Source organism: Ostrinia furnacalis, unplaced genomic scaffold (genome assembly GCF_004193835.3).
Source record: "Ostrinia furnacalis isolate ACB-3 unplaced genomic scaffold, ASM419383v2 OfSCF0176, whole genome shotgun sequence".
In the NCBI taxonomy this organism is placed as follows: domain Eukaryota; kingdom Metazoa; phylum Arthropoda; class Insecta; order Lepidoptera; family Crambidae; genus Ostrinia; species Ostrinia furnacalis.
The window spans coordinates 45,715-68,278 of NW_021130415.1; the positions used below are offsets into that span (position 1 = coordinate 45,715).

The window sequence follows — 22,564 nt, forward strand, 5'->3', positions numbered from 1 at the left end:
GGAATTTTTTAATTTTTCTAGTCAGCCTTTTTTTATTTTTCAACTTTAAAGACTGAACCAAAGTATTTCTGTGGTACATTATTATTACATTAATTACTAAAACATTACTTTAACTGCATGCGGTTAATTTCATATTTATTTTCACAAGTAAAATTAAATTTCTAATCATGTGACAAAGTTAGTAGGTACACCCAAATAAGCATTTCTATTTCTTTCACGCACACAAGCAAATTCTGAACCCCAACTGGACGAAACAATTAAAATTAAAATATTAATTAAAGAAAATAAACATGTTAAATAAAAAAAACAACAATTCAATAGATCCTCTTTACGGTAGGACACGATGGTGGGATAGTTTTAGACATAAACCTTCTACAATTTACATTGCCGCGTATCAAGCGTATTTATCACATTGTTTTTACTTCTCAATAACTAATTTACACATTTACAAATTTTAACAGGAGTCAAACAATAAATCTTAATTATTTTTGCGGAGCACTTATAGTGGCAGAATAAGGACGCTCGAAATTCCTATGACTAACCTATACCTAATAATTAAAATAAAATACTCTGTTCGCGTATCTCGCTAGGACAGTGAAGAAAAGGTGGTATTGAGAAGAATGAAGAAGTAAATCCTAGCTTCCCCGCGTGCACAGAGGGCTGGTATTCATTTAAAAGCACAAAATGTTAAGTGTTAAGGGTCAGTGGTGTTACATGTTATAAACATTATCATTTATGGACGCGTTATTTTGTTAACTGAACCTCGAATGAAAACAGAGTTAAAACAACGCTGAGAAAGAAAGCTGAAAATTGAGAAATCATTAGCCCATGAAATACTTTTCTTTCTTCTTCGGGAATCCATTACAAAGTTAATTAACTCATTAGTACTAAGACTTGATCATTGGATTTTCCATACATAATGGCATCTTTGCATGTACTTATTCAACAAATGCAGGTTTGTTTAAATATTTTATAGTAGTAAATGATAAGTATTTCTCTTCACACACGCAATCTACTGAGTAGACGCGGACCCCACATGAGCGTTGGACACACCAACTTAACATTGAGTACATTTACAACAATATAAACCGCCATGTTCGCCATACATGTTGCTTGATACAATGTACAAACCTAAACCTAACTTTATAATATACTCCGATATATTGTGCATTGGCTAATAAGCTCTAACTAATATAAAAGCTCATTCACTGCGCCAACCAGTAACTAAATAGACCGACCGATAGACTAGTCTTATGCCGTGAAAATCAATGTCAAAGCACTTATTTTATAATATAATAATTGCAACAAAACATATAGCTAACTGTCTATAATGAAAAAAAAAAAGGAAACTTAATTCTACATGTAATCGGAAAATAAGACTTTTAAATAAATTCCGACGCCACAGATTTGCGATTGAACACAACACGAAGGTTCCATAATGGTAGCTAACTACGCTTCACGCTCTCTTCAGAACCTGTACTTAACAAAAAATATATGGGGATGTTTTAATGTATAGCCCATGTAATATAACCCAGAACTAACGCCAAAGTCACTTAATGTGTATCATATTGGCCAATAGAATGTCACTATGACGAATCCTATTCAAAAACTATCAGCCTGTTTATAGCATGGGTTGACATTTACTCTTGTCCATATTGGAGTATTTCTCAAAAAAAATGTACATTTTGAAAAAAAAAGTGTGCTTTGAAACAGTTCAAAAGTTTTATATTTATAAATCATCACACAAAAAAAACACACACACAATTTTGAAGGATGAATATTAATCTTTAAGATAACGAAGAATTATTAGTCCAGTCATTTCGTCCGAAAAAAAGGCAAATAAAAGAAAATGAATTTGCGCTTCTAATTTTTTAATATGTTGTAGGGGATACCTAGAAAAGCTTAACTTGAGATTGTCGACCAAGCTTTCCTAGGAGCTTTCGCCGCCATCTTGGAAAACGCTTAAAATTTGTTTTTCGGCAATAACTCGGCTATCCGATGAGATTCGAAAATTTTTGTAGGACACTTTTTGTAGCTTTCTTTGTGCTCTACAATAACGCCCGAACCATTTTTAGCGTATCATGCATCGTTATCGAGATATCGATCGATAAAGTCAAAAATTTTGGACACAATTTTTGTTTTTTTCTTTTTTTTTCTTTGGGTCTTAATAAATATGAAAAATTCCGAAATAATTAAATAATTAATTAAAAAGTAAAAAGTAAAATTTAATTACTTTTAATTACTTTTTTCTGATCTCATTTTGTCTAATATTTCGTTACGTTTTTTGCGAATTTCGTTACGTTACGAAAAAGTACAACATAATGCTGAGTGTATACTGTTATTACCTGACTAAGCATAGTAATATTCACTACTTAATTAATTTCAAAAAATATAGAGCGTTAATAACAAAAGGATTGGATACTATCCGCTTTACAGAAGTGCCACCAGCAAAAAATTATCAAATCATTTAGATTACGTTTTTATGTGATTACTTCTTTTGTTTTTTTAGGAATGCCGCCAAAAACCAATGCCGAAAGGCAAAAAGCTTACAGAGAACGACTCAAAATGGATAAACATGATGGAACAAAAATAATTTTATTAAAATAGTATGAATGATTACTCCCTTATTTTATTTCTAACCCCTTAATATTACCCCGTATTTGGGTGCATACTTACAAATATTTCGAATTGAATAAATAAAGAGCATTCACAATATTTCGCCAATGTATAACAAGCCTTATGGCCTTACTATTTCGTTACTACCGTTTCGTTACGTACACTTTTTTTGAGAAATACTCATTGACTTTATTTGCTATCAGAAATTATAAGAAGAGATCGCAACACTGTGGCGATTCTTGCACCTAACTAGAATATTACTTGCAATAGCAAAACATATAATATAATCGCAAGCTTGCTCACTACTTCACAACTATTCATTTACTAGTAAAGTCTTCATTTGCCCTGTCATCTAGTTTCTAGCTGAAGTAATTTCTTAGTTTTGAAATGTATTAAATCAGGCAGAAGATTGGACGAAAGAAATGTATTCTACGAGTGCTACTTTGCCACTAAAACAACTATACTTCTATTAAATAATATGTGAACTTATAAGTCGACAGTTTGTATTAAATTAACGGCCTTCATTCAAATTTTCTTTGGATCTCAGTAATTTTTGTATGTATCCTATTAACCTGGCACAGATAGTTATTTTTTTTAGCTCTGTCACCCAGTTTCATATCTCATTTAAAAGACTAATTAATTCAATGAGTATCATTAGTAGTTAATATTATTTTTACAGCACATATTAATGTAAACTAGGTACTCATCGAAACTTTTGGCAATTTTTACAGACCTGAGATCCGTCCTACTTAATCCATACGAAACCTAACCTAATCATTATTATACGAATATATTAACTCTGCAAAGCGGCTATATACAATATTATATACAGTGCATTTTACGTTTCGGATCGTTCGAATTTAACTAATATAGATTTAGTTCAGACAATAAGCTAATCTCGACTTAAGTATGGGAAGAATGATTATCCCGGCTTGATGATAATATCAATCGCTTAATTATTTCATAGCAGACACCATTATCACACAGCCAAAATTAGAAATTATAAGTTGTGAGTTGAAGAATATTTATACGAGATTTATACCATGTGCACATTTATTTGTACAAGACTATTTTCCTGAAATGTAAGATGTGGTGAAGACGAATGGATGTTGAAAGCAACAAATCCTAAAGACACTTGAACTAAGCTCTGGGCCAGGCTACACTGCAGAATGGAGCGAAGCTGCTGATCACGGAGGCCTCCAAAGGGCGACGAGTAATGCCGTGGGTGTTGCCAAGTTTTGAACTAGACCTAATAGTTATTAGGGCAAGTGTTGACGAGCCGGTTTCTACCCAGTCCGGTATCGAACTGGAGCCGGTAAGTGCATGTGTTGTGTACGCCATTACCGGTACCGGCCCGACGCAGGACCGGGTAAAAACCGGCTCGTCAACACACGCCCTAATGTCATTATAGCAGACCAATACGAAGTAAAACACCACTCTATTAACAGGAATGATTATGATGATTAATAATAATAGCACATGGTAAAAGTCCTGAGGCGGAATTGTGTAAAGCAATCGTTATCATTTGACAGTTCATAACGTACGATTATTCTGTCAAACGATTTGTTTATAGATGACCCACGCTGAACTGTCCCACCAAACTCAATGACAGGGGGGCGCTACCATCGTTCAACTATATGGTTTCCGACATGACAAAAATCTGAACCAGCGATCCGGTATTGACGGTGGCGCCCCACTGTCAATGTCATCGACAGGACAGTCCAGTATTTTGGAACTATAACTGACTTTATCGTACGTTATGAACTGTCAAATGATTACGATTGCTTTACACAATTCCACCTCTGATCAGATAAATGTTGAATCCCATCAAAAACAATACTTGTCAAAAAAACCAAGTCTCGCAACTCAGTTGTTCTACGGTAAAAAGTTGTGAGATCCATGTAATACCAAGTCCAGGCCAGGAAATCTTTAACGTTTTACATAAATTATTGACTTGGCCATCGCACTAAATAATTTAATTTACACGTGTTTTCATGCGATGGCCAAGTCAATATATTTATGTAAAACGTTAAAGATTTCCTGGCCTGGACTTGGTATTACATGGATCTCACAACTTTTTACCGTAGAACAACTGAGTTGCGAGACTTGGTTTTTTTGACAAGTATTGTTTTTGATGGGATCTCATTTCTTTTTGTATTTTGTAGACAGCAGTTATGTATCTAGAAAACTGGACCGAAATTGAAAAATTTTACTCGACTTGGCGGTTGCACTACCGTGCCCCCAAATCTCATTTCTTTTTGTATTTTGTAGACAGCAGTTATGTATCTAGAAAACTGGACCGAAATTGAAAAATTTTACTCGACTTGGCGGTTGCACTACCGTGCCCCCAAATATTTTAGTTTTTCCTTGATTCATACACCAAACACTACTTATATTCCAAATTTGAAGCTTCTAGGTCTGCTAGAAGTGCCTTAGAATTTTGATGATCGGTGAGTCAGTCAGTGAGTCAGTGAGTCAGTGAGTGACAAAATTAAGTAACTTTGACCCGTTATAATTCTTAAACTACTGGTTCAAATTGAATGAAATTTGAAATATACCGTGTCTTTACAATGCCTGCATAGCTAATGAAAATTCAGCCTTCTAGTTGTATCCACAACGAAGTTACAGGCGGTCGAAAATGGCCTGAATTGCTTCGAGAAAAGGATGGTACGGCCGTGCCGCTTTTTTGCTCGACTTGGTGGGGGCACTGCCGTGCCCCCAGATATTGGAATTACTATGAAGCAGTATATTTTTAACAATTTGGTAACTACATTTTGATCATAGCCGCTCGTCGGCAGAGTTAATTCCCTAGGCTGTGTGAGAACGGCGTCCATCCTGCCAGGCGTCGCCTTTCACATCACGACCGCTTTGAGCACATTGCTCACTTTGCAGTTGCAAATCGGACACCTCCGGGCTTTCGACCACACCTTCACGGCGCAGTTGTAACAGCAGCATATGTGGGCCACGCGGCGGTGCACGAACACCCCGGACTTCGGCTCCGTGAGGCATATGATACAGAGGTTGTCCTTCTCGGATTTGCAGTCGATCGTCTCGATCGTCACGGCCGGGTCGCTCACGGTCTTAACTAGGGGCGCGACTTCGACTTCGTCGGTGTTTCGATCGGACTCCGAGCCGGAGTTGAGCCTCGGCCGCTTGTAGGACCGGTCGGCCGATTCGGATCGGCGTTTGAGCTTACCTAGCCTCGAGGGGCCCTCGCCGGCTTTGTTGGGGGCGACCTTCTGGCTGCCAGCGGGGCCTTCCTGGCTGCCAGCAGGGCCTTCCTGGCTGGACGCCAGCTCCTGGCTGTTGAGCGACTCGATGCCTGAGTCCTGGGACAGCGCAAGCGTGACGACCTCTTGGCTGGAAGTCTCCCGTTTTAGCTTGCGTCTCGGCCGTGGCGGGAAGAAGTTCTTTCGGAGCTGGAATGGAGATAGTTTTCGATAAGCAACTATACAAATTCAAAGTCATCGTTGACCAAACATTCAACTCTTTTCTATTTAGGAAAAAAAGGCATAAACATAAAGGGAAATATGAAAGGAATACAACCCTTTCGAGCGTTTTTACACACTACAGTTACTCGCGAAACCAACACAAGGATGGAAGGTTCATAAATGAAGGTCGTGGAGAGCACTTGTATGAGGGCAGCGCAGGACCGATCTTGGTGAGGCCTTTGACCAGCAATGGTCTTCCTTTGTCTGAAATGACGATGCTAACACGTTAGGCGAACTATGATACCAAACCAAATATACGCAAAGAGCTTTGCTAAATTGCTACTAGAAGAGCATTGGTAAGTACCAGATTATCAGAAGCCATTACACCTCATCAAGGTTGCGGCTAATCGGCCAATCTGGAAACCATGGTAGGAGGCCTATTTTCAGCAGTGGACGACCTGTGGCTACAACAATGATGATATCAATCCACATACCGTGAAGCACTTGTCGCAGTATCGGTATCTCGTGTTGTGGTTGGCGGCTCGGCAGCGAGCACAGCTTCGGTAGGCCGGCAGCTGGCCCTCGGCCTCCGACGCCGCCGACCCTGTCTCGGAGTCGGCCAACTGCAGGTCGTCGTCGCGAGCCGCCACCGACACCACCGTCGTCGAGATCAGCTCGGCCTGGTGGAGAGGATAATATACAACTGCTTCTATGGTGGGATTGGCCTAGTCCGAGGGGTTTTGGTGTGAAATCTACTCGGCAAATCTCAGATTTCGTGCTAGCGCGAAGTCTTTTCAGTTTATGGAGGGAAAGGCAAGTCACTGTAGAGTGATTGAAGCAGCAGTCACTGAAGAAACTTAATGGGCAATGTTCGTATAGATAGTTCGTAAAGGGCGCTTTTGTATTAGAGAAAAAAGTACCTTCGAGTACAATAGTGTTAAACAATTTGTAAAGGGTGGATTATTCAATTTTTAAATTATGCAACTCAAAATACATACAGTCGTGGTCAACTAATTAGGGACTTATATGACTTAAACACAAGACCGTCTCTCCAGTCCGAAAAAAAAATCTTTACGAGGCTTTGTAGCTTGTGCCTATTAATAACAAGTAATTTGGCTAGTATTCTAAATATTTAAAGGCCAGAAAAGAAACTAGCTAGTTGCGATCAATATTTTTAAAAGAAATAAATCATTGCCACCTACACATTTATTGACCTAGGGATGGACAACTAATTAGGGACACGTAACACTTTCACTGTAAATGTAAATAAATTGGAAATTATTTAAGTGTTTATTACATAAAAAGTTTTCATTAATAAATATAGAATACAAAACAAAATCATCAAACGTATTTTTATAACCAATATGGTTGGTTTTGTTGGTTATAACCATTTGACATCGGCGCGGCATGGATGCAATCAAATCAGTACAGGTTTCTAAAGAAATATTATTCCAAACACCATTAAATGCCACGAAAAGCTGTTTTTTAGTGCCAGTACGTTGAGCTGCAACTTTTTCCTTCGTTTCATACCATAAGCTCTATAGGGCTTAAGTCTGAGTTGTTTTCGGGCCAATCTAGTACCGTCACTGACTGTTGCGCTAGGAACGATTAAACAGAGTACGCGGTATGTTTTGGGTCGTTATCGTGTTGAAATGTTCATGAGACTGGTAAGACTTCTTCAGCATACGATAGCATCGTTTTCTCCAATATTTATTTGTATTGGAATTGCTCAAGTTTAACTTCAGTTCTTTTTATAGGTTACACTCTATGTCCAGAAAAACAGTCCCAGATTTTTATTTTGCCGCCTGTATGTTTCACCTGCTTCTTCGTTTACTTTGGTATCATTTCGGACTTTACAGGTCGTCGCACGTATTGTCTGTCATCGGATGAAATAAGATTTATCTTGATCTCATCAGAAAACAGCACATTTATCCATTGAGCAAAAGCCTAATGTCCATACTTTCTTGCAAACGCCAATCTTGCTTCTTTGTGTTCCATCTTCAGTAGTGGAACTTTTCGAGGAACTCTTCCTACAAGCTTTGCCTCCACCAGTCGCCTTCTGACGGTCCTCGCAGATACTCCAGCAGTCGGTTCTGGTCCAAAAATCTCGCTCTTGATCAGAACGAAACCCTTAAAGGGGTCTCTCTTTGCGAGAGTGACCATTCTGCGATCCATCTTGTGGGGTTGTTTTTATTGGCCTCTTCCTTCTAGGCATACTTTCTGTGGTTTCATGATTTTGAAATAAGCCACTGCATCGTAGATTCATGTTTTTGGAACATTTCAGATGATCTGCAATTTACCGGTATGGCCATCCACACTGATAAAGATTGATTATAACTTAGCGCATTGTTGCTTTTCTTTCAGCCCATTACCTTTAATAGTTTGATGAGTTTTTAATTCGCAAGATAAGAATATCGCTTTTCAAATTGACGCCGAAATTACAAATGAACAGAATAAAAGTTATTACTTTTTATTTTTTTTTAATTTAGAAGGAAAAACTTAAGCGTCCCTAATTAGGTGGCCAGACCGTCCGTACCATAATTACCGATTCATGTGATTTGATTAAGATTTTTTATTAAGTTAGTAAGTTTTTTTGTTGTTATTGTATTCTGTTAAATAGAGTACTTGATAGTCAATAATATGTTTACAAAGTAACTGCCAGTAATATTGAATGAAGCTCACAATAATAGGATATGAACACTTAGTATTGCTTAGTATTCTATCTGTCCCTAATTAGTTGACCACGACTGTAAGTCTTAAATGTTCACAATAAGTGGAAAATGATAGTGGAAAGTTATTTATAATTTTCAAATTAGTTTGAGATGCGATTCTTAACGCTAAAAATTAAATAACTAAGTGGAAAATAATTTGAAAACATCGACTTTATCAAAGTTATCAGTTGATTGTAAAATTAGTCAAGATGACGATGGAAGTCGATGTAAGAATATCGAATGACAAATGCGAGCATGACGTCATGTTTCGGATACTAACATCGCTCTGGCCCGAAGTGGCCTCGGATATCGGCGCCTCCTCCTCGCTGGCGGTGTAGGGCTCGTACTCCACGTCCTCATCGCTGTCCAACTCAGAGTCACTCGAGTCTTGCACAATATCTACAAACAGCACACGCACTTAGTTACACTGTCAGAAAACATCCCTGCACCTTTATTAGCCTTTTACATTTTTTTTTCAGCATTTCCCAATCTTTTTTCTTTCTTCTTCTTTTTTATCTTCACATGTTTTGTTATGTTTTGTTTCGTTTTCTTCTGTTTTTTTTTTTCTATTACACATTTTTTCTTTGAGTCTTTTGACATTACTTTCCAATATTTTTTTGACATTCACTCTTTTGACAAGATTTTTTGTAATATTGTTCTCTGCATTTTTTTTAAATGATACTATACAAACGTCACACAAAAAACATGCAAAAATTCACATTTAACATCATCAAAAACTCGTGCATAAATTATATTTCTATGATATAATCAATCTGTAACATGCCAATTAAACAATTATTCAAAATTCAAATCATGTAAATTTTATAATTAGATTATGCAAAATACATATTATTTAAAAAGTTCAAGGGCAAGAAGTGTATTAGTTATTATTATGTACAATTAGCAGTTGAATACGAGTACATGGTCAGATTTAAAATAATATGTAGTAAGTACATTATGTATTAGATGTTTTAACTATTATTTATTAAGAACTAATTTTGATAAGCATTCAAATAATCTTGTAGTTTACCTTGAACTCTTCACAATAAATAAATAAAAAACCAACTAATATTTGCAATATAGAATACAAATGGGACTACAACCTGTCTTAATACATACCTACTTACTATTTGTTTTAATGCTAAACGAGATCGTAAATTCGAAATAAATAAGTAATTTCTATCATAATACTAAAATATTCTAATTTTCTACTACTACTTACCACTACTTGACTAATGATGCAATCATGCAAAAAAAGTTAGTTTTAGTATTAAATCATTTAAACTAAATTTTTTATTAACTTTTTTTGCATGAATGTATCAATAAAAAATACGAAATAAACACAAACTATTGAAACTACATAAATTGAACTACGAGTAATACAAAATGAAAATATTTTTCAATAGAATTACTCAACTCATTCAAAATAAATTAAAAAGTACTTTATAAAAAGGATCTGTAGGGTATTCTACTGAAAAATATTTAGTAAAAGCATGATTATGAATAAGTAATAAGGCCAGTATATTAAATTAGTTTGTCTTGATGATATTGTCCGTGATCGCCGGTGTCCTCAGGCACCCTGATCGCGCCGGGACCGCCAGGGTGCGACTGACATAAATCTGACAATTTACCACCAAATCTATTAGTGCTCTCATACAAACAATTCGCCTGTCGTAATACAAAAACAGTGTTTTGTATTGGTCAAGGAAAAATAATCCATAAAAGTAATAAAAAAAATGCTCAATATGGATTCGAACCATATTTTTTCCTTAGTGAGATTTTTAAATCATTATTATTTTATTGAACTGACTAAAATATTTATCACCATAAAAATAATAATTCTTTAACAACATTTATTTTATCATTATTTAAATAGGTTATTCTTAAAAATATATTGAATAGCAACGAAAACTTTGGACAAGTAGGTAGGTAGGTACCTTAATGCCAACGTTTTACCTTAGGCTTACCATTTTAGAGTATGCAAATTAAAATGGTCAACAGAGCGCGACTGACTCGTCATGTGCTTATAATGACGTCATCAGCTTTATTGACAAGTCTACGCATGATACAACTCGAAAGGGAACGGTGACGTCACAGGCAAAAAGCATGAATGGCGGTTATTAGGGGAAATACCCCAGAGCATTTTGCTCTACAACTGGTTTAATCTTGTTTCTCTGAACAATTTCTAGAAACGTAGGTTCTTTTTTTTAATAAAAATAATTACCGGTTTGCTTGAATATTGATACGATTTTCAATGCTGGGAAAAAATCTTACAAGATAAAAATATTATTATGACAAATGTAGTTATTTTTAACCATTTGAGTGATTTTACATAATATTAATTAGGCAATCAAACTGGTTCTGATTGCGCTCAATTAGTGTAACGATCATGTTTTATCATGCCGGTGTTTCGGCAGAAATGTGTTTTCTCACGCAACAGGCGGAGCGTGGAAAACGCCGCGGTTTGATGTCCGTCCGCGGCGGTAGACGATAGCAATGAGCAAAAGACACGTTTTAACAAGTCTTGCATCGTAATGCGCCTGACTCACGAGGAACAATGCTATGCGCGTGATAGCACATAACACTCAGATCGCCACACATTCAGAATTTCGTGGAAAGTTTTCAACCAACTTAATCAACATTCACAAGTTTGATAACACTTATCAGCAATTGCCAAAAAATCACCTTATCAATTTATCGTTTTTTTAAAGATAAAATTATATAAATAGGTATACTAAAATAATAATAATAATTGAGGTAGGTAATTAAACAACAAAAAAAATAAGAGGATATTTAAAATTCATGTACAGATGGAAGAAAATATTATCAGTAGAAATAAATAAAATATAATAATACGAATAAAATAAAATACATTTTTTAAAAGGAAAAATATTAGTTGGAAGTTTTTTAAAACATGACATTAGGGAGAAGGGTCTTAGATGTCAGTTTAGGTTCCAAGAAGTCCATAGATAGACATTGCCCCTTCTGCCCTTAACTTCATAAATTATCCATATAAAAGATAACTTTATTAGTGTCAGGCACTGGCTGATAAATTCCAACTTCCAAGGCTTTTAAAACACACTGCTTCTCCATTCACATCTCTTATATCTGTATTTTTCAAATAACTGATAAAGATCAAGCCCAGCGCATGAGCTGGATTCCCATTAAAAAAATAGTACAAATAGTGTGACAATGAATTTTTTTTTATTTAATTATTTCTAAAGCATTAATTTCTAATGACTTCTTGCAACAATACACAAGACTCCATTATCTTATATCAGAATCAATTAAAATTAACATTATAATCAGCAGTGTCACTGAATGACATGAATGTCAATGAGTTCTTTCTTATCATTCTAAAAATAATATTTTTGAATCGGTTAGGTAACCTTGTACAAATGAAACGTAAAATATCATGTAATACTTTTAAGTGTTACAACAAACAACTAGGAAACAAACATACACCATGCAATACAAAAAAGGAAATTATAATACATTTATAGTATACATAATCTATCATGCTACACAAATAGGAAGAGGATCAAGCATAAAAAGAGGACACATTAATAAACAAGATATTTAAAACATGGACAACAATTAAAATCGGCTGAGTAAAACTTACCAGTTTCCTGTCCTTGAATACTGAAAACGGTTTCTGTTGAACAGCGTCGGCTCCATGAAGGTTCTGAAAACATTCAATTAGTTGATAAGTTTTAGTATTGACAAGAATTTCATTCAGATTGAGATCTATTCGGTCAGCTTGTAAGAGCCATACATTAGCTGTTTGGTTATGGTTAGTAAATTATTGATGCCCTAAGACTAAAATGCATTAGAAGGCTACAATAAAATGTTAGCAATTTCATCTACTAAAAAAATCATCCTATGACTTCTGTTTGCAACTGTACACAATGGCGCGGAGGAAAACTAGATAAAAAAAGACGCTTGGAACATACTTGAGTCCGTGGTAACCTTGAATTTCGCGCGATTCAACGTACGCGCAAGGCTTACAAATCCACTTACTATACATAATACGACATAGAATATACTATCTACTTAATAACATACAACACATTCATATAAATGGCATAGATACATTCCAACACCTAAAATACAGCTTATATGAAGTACTAAAGTAACGTACCTGAAGGAAACGATGCTGTTGTGTTCATAATAGAAATATCTCATCAATAATATGAGGACGGTGCTCAATTTAGTACAGTAATTTGGCTTTCAATTTTGCTTTGGACCGTTTTGGACCTGATTTCCTCCTCCTTGTTTGACTACTTCGATGTCACCCACAGAGAAATTTAATTTTATTGGTTATGTTTTACACGAACCAATCACAATGATTGTACACATCAAATACACCAATAGTACTATTTTCTGTTGTAAGTTTCGTCCAATCAAAAATTAGTAATGTAAGCGTCAGTCGCCAGCGTGGAGCAACGTCAAGGCGATTAATAAGTTTGACGTTTAAAATGTTGCCATTAAAAACTACTCTGAATTCTACTAAAGTTGTCTACTGTGTCACCCCGTAGCTATAGTAGTGATACCGAAATTATTATTATTAATAATTATTATTTTATAAATAATTGAAATACCTTGTTTCTCATTTTAAGTGAAATGTACAATTTCTTTTGAGAAATAAATTCTTAAACCTGAAAAAAAAACGCGTGAAAAATTAAAAGAAGACAAAAAAATTGAGTATTGAACACTATGTAAGATTCTTTTTTTTATTCTTTATTTTCACTGTGGAACAGCCATCTAGCCAACCGCCAGTTCCAATGATTGAGACGAACATAAAAATATTGTTGTAGCAATGTATGTCATGAATTTTCGTTATTAGAGACAAAATCCAACAATTAAACATAAAACATTCATTAAACCAAGGGTAAATCGAAAAGAAAAAAAACTTTCCTTTCCCAAAGTCCAAACCTTGATTGTTCACTGGTGTTTTTGAGGTGTGGTAGAGATTTGAAAAACATGGCACAAGTATTATTTTTTTTTCAGATTAAATTCCATCATTTCCAATGCAAAATGGTACAGTCGCAGAATGAAAAGGTTCGTCACCTTAGTGTCGGTTTTCGTTTGCATTAGGTACTGTAAAAGTCGAACCTGCCAACATAACAGTGCAAAAAACAGTGCTGCTAACATTTAAATAAATATGACGTTTGCAAACGAATAAGGTTTTGCTTGTTTATTTTTCTATTCCATCAGTGCAATGCTTGTGATGACATCACCAATTGACAATAGTTTTTTTTATTTAATAGAAATAATAATGGCAGGTTGAACCAACAAGAAGGTTTAAGTATATCAATCATATAATCTTCTTGACAAGATAAATGGTCAAACAACTTTGATCTGAATAATTTTGAACTTTACTGACGAACAGTTAAAGATTATTTTCTCTAACTCGAGATTATTCTGTAACATAGTTTCAAAAGGTAATATGTGTTCGCGATTCGTTGAAGGAATCAATTTGAAAACTGACGAACCTTTTCATTCCGTGACTGTACATTTTGGACTATTGGTAATTTATGTAATAACAAATTACGAATAATCAATAATTAAATAAAATTGCAATTGATGAATGAAATGTATTATGTAGTAAATACTTTTATGTACTACATAATACATTTCATTAAACATGCATGATAAAGCTTTATGACTATTTCTTTTATCAATCTTTGGGTCTAGCTAGCTAGACAAAGTGCACTTTTTGTTCGAATTGAAAATCGAATCAGTTAAAACTTCCTAAAAAGGCCTTTCGACCACTTTTCGACTGGTTTGCGATTTTAATGTGCACCTTTGTCTAGCTAGACCACTAGACCCACTGTATTTAAAACTTCTAAAAAAACTACTAAACAAAACTTCTGGCAGCCCCAGTCCTATCCATTGACGAATGACGACAGTTTCCTTTTCCTTGTGGCATGGTGTCGGCATAGGTGAGTTTGTCAATTTTGTGTAATTTATTTCGTTTTACTGCGCAATATTGTGTAAATCCGAGATTTTAAATGTCTTTAGTGTGCATTTGTATCGTGTAAGGTAAATTTCAAAGATTTTAAATCGTCAAATTGACTTTTGAAAGACTTGAATATTAGTCACACGTGGATTGATACGAAATTATTTCCTACGGGTTTCTCAATGTTTTTTAATGTTGTGATAAATTGAACGTGGTGCATGGAAGTCGTCAACATAAATATTTTAATCGGCGAGGTGAGCACATGCACCAGCTATCGATCGGTGTTTGTCGAAGAGGTTATGTTAGCGCGAGTGTATCAGCGACACAATTGATAAGGTGGTAATTTTGTTGTAGTTGCCGAATAAGCAACCACAATGCCGCAGAACGAATACATTGAGCGCCATCAAAAGCTTTACGGTAGGAGACTCGACTATGAGGAGAGAAAGAGGAAGCGCGAGGCGCGTGAGCCTCACAAGAGGGCCGAAAAGGCGCGCAAGCTGCGAGGCATCAAGGCCAAGATCTACAACAAGGAGCGCCGCAATGAAAAGATTCAGATGAAGAAGAAGATCAAAGCGCACGAGGAGAAGAATGTCAAACAAAACACAGAGAAAGTGGCCGAAGGAGCGCTGCCCGTGTACCTCCTCGACCGAGATGTGCAGTCTCGCGCCAAAGTACTGTCTAATATGATCAAACAGAAAAGGAAAGAGAAAGCTGGCAAATGGGATGTGCCTATACCTAAAGTGAGAGCACAAGCTGATGCCGAGGTGTTCAAAGTCTTGAAGTCTGGTAAATCAAAGAGAAAAGCCTGGAAGCGTATGGTGACAAAGGTCACTTATGTTGGAGAGAACTTCACAAGAAAGCCACCAAAGTTTGAGAGGTTTATCAGGCCGATGGCCCTGCGTTTCAAGAAAGCTCATGTCACTCATCCAGAGTTGAAGGCCACATTTTGCTTGCCCATCATTGGGGTGAAGAAGAACCCAAGCTCTCAAATGTACACAAGCCTTGGAGTTATTACGAAGGGTACAGTTATTGAAGTTAATATCTCTGAACTGGGTTTGGTGACGCAGGCCGGCAAAGTTGTTTGGGGAAAGTATGCCCAAGTGACAAACAACCCAGAGAATGATGGATGCATCAATGCTGTACTTTTAGTTTAACTTATTGCTTATTGTATTAATTTTAATTGTAATAACATTTCCATGTTTTTGAAGAATAAACCTACCATGAAGCTTCTATTATGGTTTTTATTTATACCCTACCCTGTTAATTTAAGTTTACAACAATAATTCTATTATTTCCTTCAGGTATATTAATTAATATTACTAAAGAAGAAGTGTTGTTATCTACTCTTCAATATTAAAATTTCAAGACTTACCAAATGAAAGCAATTCCATTTTAATAATAATTGTTATGTCACAAGATACAAACACACCACTGTTAAAAAATTGTAAACTTTGTTTTTATGCCACACTGTGCACTGGTCTGTGTAGGGCGCCAGTGCATTTGGTACTGACATCAGTTACAGAATGTATCTATTTTAATACCAATAACCCTGTCATGACTGGACATGTATGAATATTTACGAAATTCGCTGTTCATCCCCATATGTATCTATTTTAATACCAATAACCCTGTCATGACTGGACATGTATGAATATTTACGAAATTCGCTGTTCATCCCCATACAGGGTGTAACTTGCTTTCGTCATAAGCTGTGGTGCTTTAATAGTCAAGTACAAAATAGGTATTTCATAATGTTTTGTTGTTAATAAATTGCTAAATATCTTGGCGCTGATAAGGCTAATATTATACTAAGAACCACTTGCAATTAATTAATAATAGCTCTGTCCTTTCAGCTACATATCTACATTTTATGTTTCAATATGAATATCAACAACAAAATGTAAAAAAATAAATGACATGAGGTTTTGTGTATCATTACTCATATACCTACTGCTTCCATCAGAATTGACTCATCCAAATTGACCTTGGCCTTTGTTTTTGTTAGGTAATCCAAGATGCAGATCTTCGTCAAAACCCTCACGGGCAAGACCATCACTCTCGAGGTCGAGCCCTCAGATACCATCGAGAATGTGAAAGCCAAAATCCAAGATAAGGAGGGAATCCCTCCTGATCAGCAGAGGTAAGAGAGTAATCGCCGCCATTGTTTATGTTTCGGCCAAATGACGTCCACTGCTGGACAAAGGCTTTCTCCAGGACTTCCACGACGACCCTTACGGTAAGGGCCTTACCTCGTCTGTCCACTTAGTGCGGGGCTAGCCCACAATACGTCTTCCTTACGAAAAACATTACCTGGCTGGATAATTTTCTTTTGCTTTACTTGTTCGGTCACAAAAGGCAAATTACGACATTCTATCATTTGCAAAAATAAGAGTACCGTTTGTTTCCCCATCTCAGATTGATCTTCGCCGGAAAGCAGCTGGAAGATGGCCGCACTCTGTCGGACTACAACATCCAGAAGGAGTCAACGCTACACTTGGTGCTCCGCCTGCGTGGTGGCGCCAAGAAGCGCAAGAAGAAGAATTACTCCACCCCCAAGAAGATCAAGCACAAGAAGAAGAAGGTCAAGCTTGCCGTGCTGAGGTTCTACAAGGTAAGATTCAAAAACTCTTCTTTCAGAGGCCATCTCTGACCGACCTCCAGGTTGGTTCGGTATTCGTCGAAAAATTATCTTATTTATAGTAAAACTTGGAAATTCGGATTACAGTAGAACGCCGATTATCCGAATTAATTGGGACCGGGGTCGATTCGGATAATCGAAAATTCGGATAATCGGACATAGACTGGTAATAGAGAAAAACGAACTGTCACACAAAGAATAAACTTTAATAAGTTTAAAAAACAGACATATTTCTACTGAGCGTTATTGTAGAACTGCTATAATAACGCTCAGTTGAAATATATCTCAGTTCCAAAAAAACAAATCAAAAATTACTTGGTTTTATTTTTTTATATTACGCTTAGGACCGATTCGGATAATTGGCGATTCGGTTAATCGGCGTTCTACTGTACCTATCCCGCCAAAGCTAACATAACCATTATAGTATTGTTCGTGCCTTCATATTATCTTCTTACACCAGTATGTTAAATTGTGTACTTGTTAGCTTACACTCATTTTTATCTTGATGAATAGGCGCATGCATTTTGAAAACGACATGCAAATTCTCGCTATCCTTATTTGCTTTACCAGTCCATACTTGACTCGCTAAAAATAAGAAGCGGTTGCAATATTTGCATACGCCAAGTGGGTGCGTTTCCCCGAAGCAAGAATGCGGGAAGTGTGACTAACGTGAAACAAGTCGCGACACGCCGCGTGCGACCGCCGCGTTACTAATGCGCGCGAGCGTTAGTAATTAGTATAGTTTGTGGGGGATCCAAAAATAGACAAATAGAAAAGGAAAGGACAAACATATTTCCTGTTCATTACAGCTGGCTTTTTTTTGTAGTCTATTGACAATAATTACTGTTATAGCAATAAAATTGTTTTGTTTACCTTTGTGTCTTTTAAAAATATGGTAAACATACATTTGAAAGTTATTTCTTGATGATTGACTTTCTAAGGTAACCAGTTATAACAAAAAACTGATAACAGTCTCCTACAACCGGCACCTTATAGCACTTTTCATGCGTACCCTTTTTACATCGTGTACATTGGTGCACACTTGCAGCTTTGCCTAGTCTCTTGTGTTTATTGGCGCAGTTACACTATGCGAGAAACTAGTGTAAACACGCACTCAGTTAGCTACGCCTTGCGTCGCTTATACTACGGTGTGCGTGCTCGCGCTTCGACTCAGTCAATTTCCCTCATAATGTGATTGGGCCATATCAAAACAGTCCCATACTCTGCCCTGACAGTGGTGCATTAGTCTTCTTCGTCTAACTAATGTTTGTCATATCTTCTCAGGTTGACGAGAACGGCAAGATCCACCGGCTTCGCCGCGAGTGCACGGGCGAGCAGTGCGGCGCCGGCGTGTTCATGGCCGTCATGGAGGACCGCCATTACTGCGGCAAGTGCCACAGCACCATGGTCTTCAAGGACGACGAAAACAAATAGACTAAGACTACCCTCACCTTAGTGTAAGCGCTCAGACTGCTGTGTATGATGGATTTTGCGAATAAATCTTGACACAGTGTCGGAGTATTTTTGCCGTTTTTTATTTTGAGTTCCTTGGATGTTGCGGGTGAGTATGGGTGTTTACTCGTTGCTTGGAGCCTTACCGTGATCTTCTGTCCAGTGGATTTCTCTGAAAATTGAATTAACCAATACAAATCGTCAAAATGTCCAGTTTGTGCTGTTTATATTGGTCAAGTTTTCTGTTTCAGCTGAACTTATGATCTCTGCAAGGCTTCAGTGATTTCCACTCTGAAACGATGCAAGCTTCCATTTTTTTACCCGACTGCGCCAGGAGGAGGGTTATGTTTTTTTAAATCGACATGATATAAGTCATTAACTTAATATTTTTGCAAAAAGTATGATAACGGTCTAATGGGCGTGTCAGAATATGGACGTTGTAAGAACCGATAACGAATTCTTGACTTAGCATCGTTTCAGTATTTAGTTACATTGTCTTATTACAAAAAAAAAAATACACGTTGAACACTTGTTTAAAATGTAATTTCAATACTAAATGTCATTTTAACAAATGTTCAGCATGTGTTTATTTTTTTTTGTAATAAGTCAAAACTGGTATACTATTTTACATTCTATAAATCATACAACACACACCTTTCCCATTCCTATATCCTTGTTTTCTTTTTCATTGTTGACCTTTTAATTCTACACACAATAATCATATCAGCTACATTGAATCTGGCTGAATCTTCTCGATTTCAACCGAAGAAGGCCTGCAAATTGATTGATGGTAAGTAAAAATTCAATAAATAATGCATTTTTTACATATTTTATTGTTTTATTTATTTATTGCCTTTAAATTCCGTCATCGTCTGTAGTTGTTTAGTTTGATTGACGTTTCATTTGTGTAGGTCAATAATTTACATTTATGGACAGTTCATTAAACACACACACACACACATGGGTTATGCACACAATAAAAATACTGACATAATTCATTAAAATATTTAATCAATACTGCGAAATAGAATTGTCTAACTTAACATAAAGACACTGCCTAACTGAAATAGTTTGTGCACCGGTGGGCGCCTCAAATGCACTTCTAACACTAGTAGGAATCTCCCGACTGCTCTCAGATCATACTATTTTGGAATGGATCGATTTTACATAACTGCATTAATAAAGAAACGTTACAATACACGCTACGCTCGCTCGCGACTCCGCGCCGGCGGCTATGAAAGACAATTGACATTAAATACATAAAACAAAACATTAACCTAGAGCACCACGAAATTAACTAATTTATACAATTAAAGAGATCGTAACACCTAATACAACTGAAAAGTACACTACTCATTCGGAATACGTATATTACCTAATTTATTATAAACATTTAAGACGCCTGCGTTAACGGTTTATAATTTATCTCATCTATTACATATAATATTATCTATTAATCTATTTATTTCGTCCTTACACCTAAAGGTTTCGGCCTCTCCCGGCGGTTGGCGTTGTACTGGGAATGCGCCGACTAAAGTAATTAATCCGTTTTATTACAATTTATTATTGATATAACTTGAACTTGTCATTGATTACGAACTGGGTAAGATCTCATAAAATTATCTTCAAGTATACAAATATTTATTTGTGTATTGGCATTAGCGCGATTTTGGGTCTGATTCCGAGGATTTTTACAAGCCTTTATTTAATAAATACTTATAATTTTAACCCCCTGAAGGAAAGAGAGCCAAGAGGATGATGATTTGAAGAATAGAGACCTATTTCAACACGAAATCTGTCAATATGGCAAGCTTATGAAAAATTGAGCCTTAGCAGGTATACATTGAATTAAATGCTATGTTTATAATAGTATTTCCATAAAGCGTTAGTTTATTTTGTTCAGTAGTGAAAAGCCTCGGAATCGGTCCCATCGTTTACATTATCAATGGCCCGCATTGTCTACAACAGCTAGATTTGGAACATGATTCAGGGGAATTACACCTACATTATTATAATTGTCTACAGTAAATAAGATCCACTCTGATACGTACTTATTATAAACTCGCTTATCTTGTAACATGATTTACGTTTGGCGGTCGACACACATCACTTATCTTATTAGCTTAAATTATTTATTTCTGTCGCTTTCCAAAATTAAGAATTAAGCTAGAACCGGAGTCTACATATTTTTGGTAGAGCTGTCAGTTAGATAATTTTGCAGTTCCAAAAACCTAATAGCAGGCAATGATTTAGCAATACTAGAAATAAAATAAATACAAGATTTATACAATGGTAAACGTTAAAAAAATCATCCATGAATACATAGTAAGTACAGATTAGCAAATAAAATTATAGTTTATTGTGATTATTTTGGAATTATAGTCTTATTTTAAATAAGATCCTTGCAAGTTAATTTCTGTCAAGGTACCGTACGGTGTACACTGGAAGTATTTTCCCAAGCCACAATAATAAAATTGGGATAAACACCAAGCGCCATTACGTCATAAAAGAAATTCAACTAGAGGAATATTTAAAATTAATGTATCTAATTGTATCACAGTGGGACTCCGCGAGGTTTTCAGGGCGGGAGAATTTGCAAAATTGAAATTTTATGTCATTGAAATATAAATATAAATCATTTGATTTTTAGAAATAGAAATGTATGTATTTAAATCGATTTAATTCGTATCATGTCAAATGACGAAGTCACTATATCTTTCATTTCATAGCCTGTTAATAGACGGTATCTTTGGTAAGTATTGCTACAAAAGAAATAGCAACCCCCTTGGTTTTGGTCATGCAATATGAAAACCTCTGACAGATGTACATTTATAAATATCATTTAATTAATTTATTTAGAGACGCACTCGGATGTCGTCAGTTCTAAAGAACGCTTCAATATTTACATATTCATAGACAGCTGCACTTTGCGCGTTTTAATTTACGGAGTGGGGGTGAATGTATTGATAATATTTAATTTAACAAATAACGACTGAGAATATTTCAAGGACTGCATATGTTTTTTATGAATAAATAAAATTCTGAAATCTCTATTTAGGCTAGCCCCCGTGGATTTAGGAATTGAAATTAGGAACTTTGCAATGGCAGGATTTTTTGTTTTGTACTTCCACCAAAAAGAAAGAAACTTAATACTTTAGACAGAACGTAAGTAAAACGCCATAGGTAAAAGAACTGATAGGTAGAAAGAAAAGGATAGGGCTAACAAATGAGGCTATTTTCCGTTCGAATCATGATTTCAGTTGCTTAGAAGCAGCATTCTTTAATTCAGATATCTATCTAACTAAACGATGTTTTATTTACTAAATACTGTTTATTGTATCTACTGGCTTTATTCTCTACGAAACGCGTCATTTTATAGCCTTTGTCATTGATCTTTTGGTGCAAAAACAAAATGATTCGAAGCGATAGAAGCTAGACATCCGAGTGCGCAACGCTGCGTTCACTAAAGGCTCCTTCACACGAGCGAATTCGTATACACGATCAGAATTAAGTAGCACGACTGATATTAATCAAAACTACTAAATGATGCTGAAAACTTTACAATGGATAAAGTCGTGTCAATATGTTGGTTTCGCTCATGCAAAGTGTAGTCATTTCTATAGAATTTACTCAAAGTAAACAATCTTATTTGACTTCTTTTTTAGGAAAAGAATCAAGTTGCAAATATTAAGCTTGACGTTTTGTTGTATTCAACAATTATACTACAATCTTGTCTAAATTGACTTGTCTATAT

General features: G+C 35.8%; 3 protein-coding genes across 3 annotated transcripts; 2 read left to right on the forward strand and 1 right to left on the reverse strand.

Moving 5' to 3' along the window:
- Positions 1–2,812: 2,812 nt before the first annotated feature.
- LOC114353395 (E3 ubiquitin-protein ligase Mdm2) lies at positions 2,813–13,182 on the reverse strand. The gene is made up of 7 exons (XM_028305387.1): positions 12,900–13,182; positions 12,381–12,443; positions 9,039–9,157; positions 6,542–6,727; positions 5,339–6,035; positions 4,419–4,437; positions 2,813–4,107 (listed from the first exon to the last, which is right to left on the reverse strand). Exons 1-5 carry the CDS (start codon positions 12,925–12,927, stop codon positions 5,469–5,471), a joined length of 963 nt encoding a protein of 320 aa, XP_028161188.1. The 5' UTR covers positions 12,928–13,182; the 3' UTR covers positions 2,813–4,107; positions 4,419–4,437; positions 5,339–5,468.
- Positions 13,183–14,614: 1,432 nt separating this feature from the next.
- RpS27A (ribosomal protein S27A) lies at positions 14,615–18,881 on the forward strand. The gene is made up of 4 exons (XM_028305460.1): positions 14,615–14,703; positions 16,726–16,860; positions 17,136–17,331; positions 18,643–18,881. The coding sequence occupies exons 2-4, from the start codon at positions 16,736–16,738 to the stop codon at positions 18,790–18,792; spliced, it is 471 nt and encodes a 156-aa protein (XP_028161261.1). The 5' UTR covers positions 14,615–14,703; positions 16,726–16,735; the 3' UTR covers positions 18,793–18,881.
- Positions 14,617–15,921, forward strand: Ip259 (NSA2 ribosome biogenesis factor-like IP259). Its single transcript, XM_028305398.1, has 2 exons — positions 14,617–14,703; positions 15,075–15,921. Exon 2 carries the CDS (start codon positions 15,095–15,097, stop codon positions 15,872–15,874), a length of 780 nt encoding a protein of 259 aa, XP_028161199.1. The 5' UTR covers positions 14,617–14,703; positions 15,075–15,094; the 3' UTR covers positions 15,875–15,921.
- Positions 18,882–22,564: the final 3,683 nt, after the last annotated feature.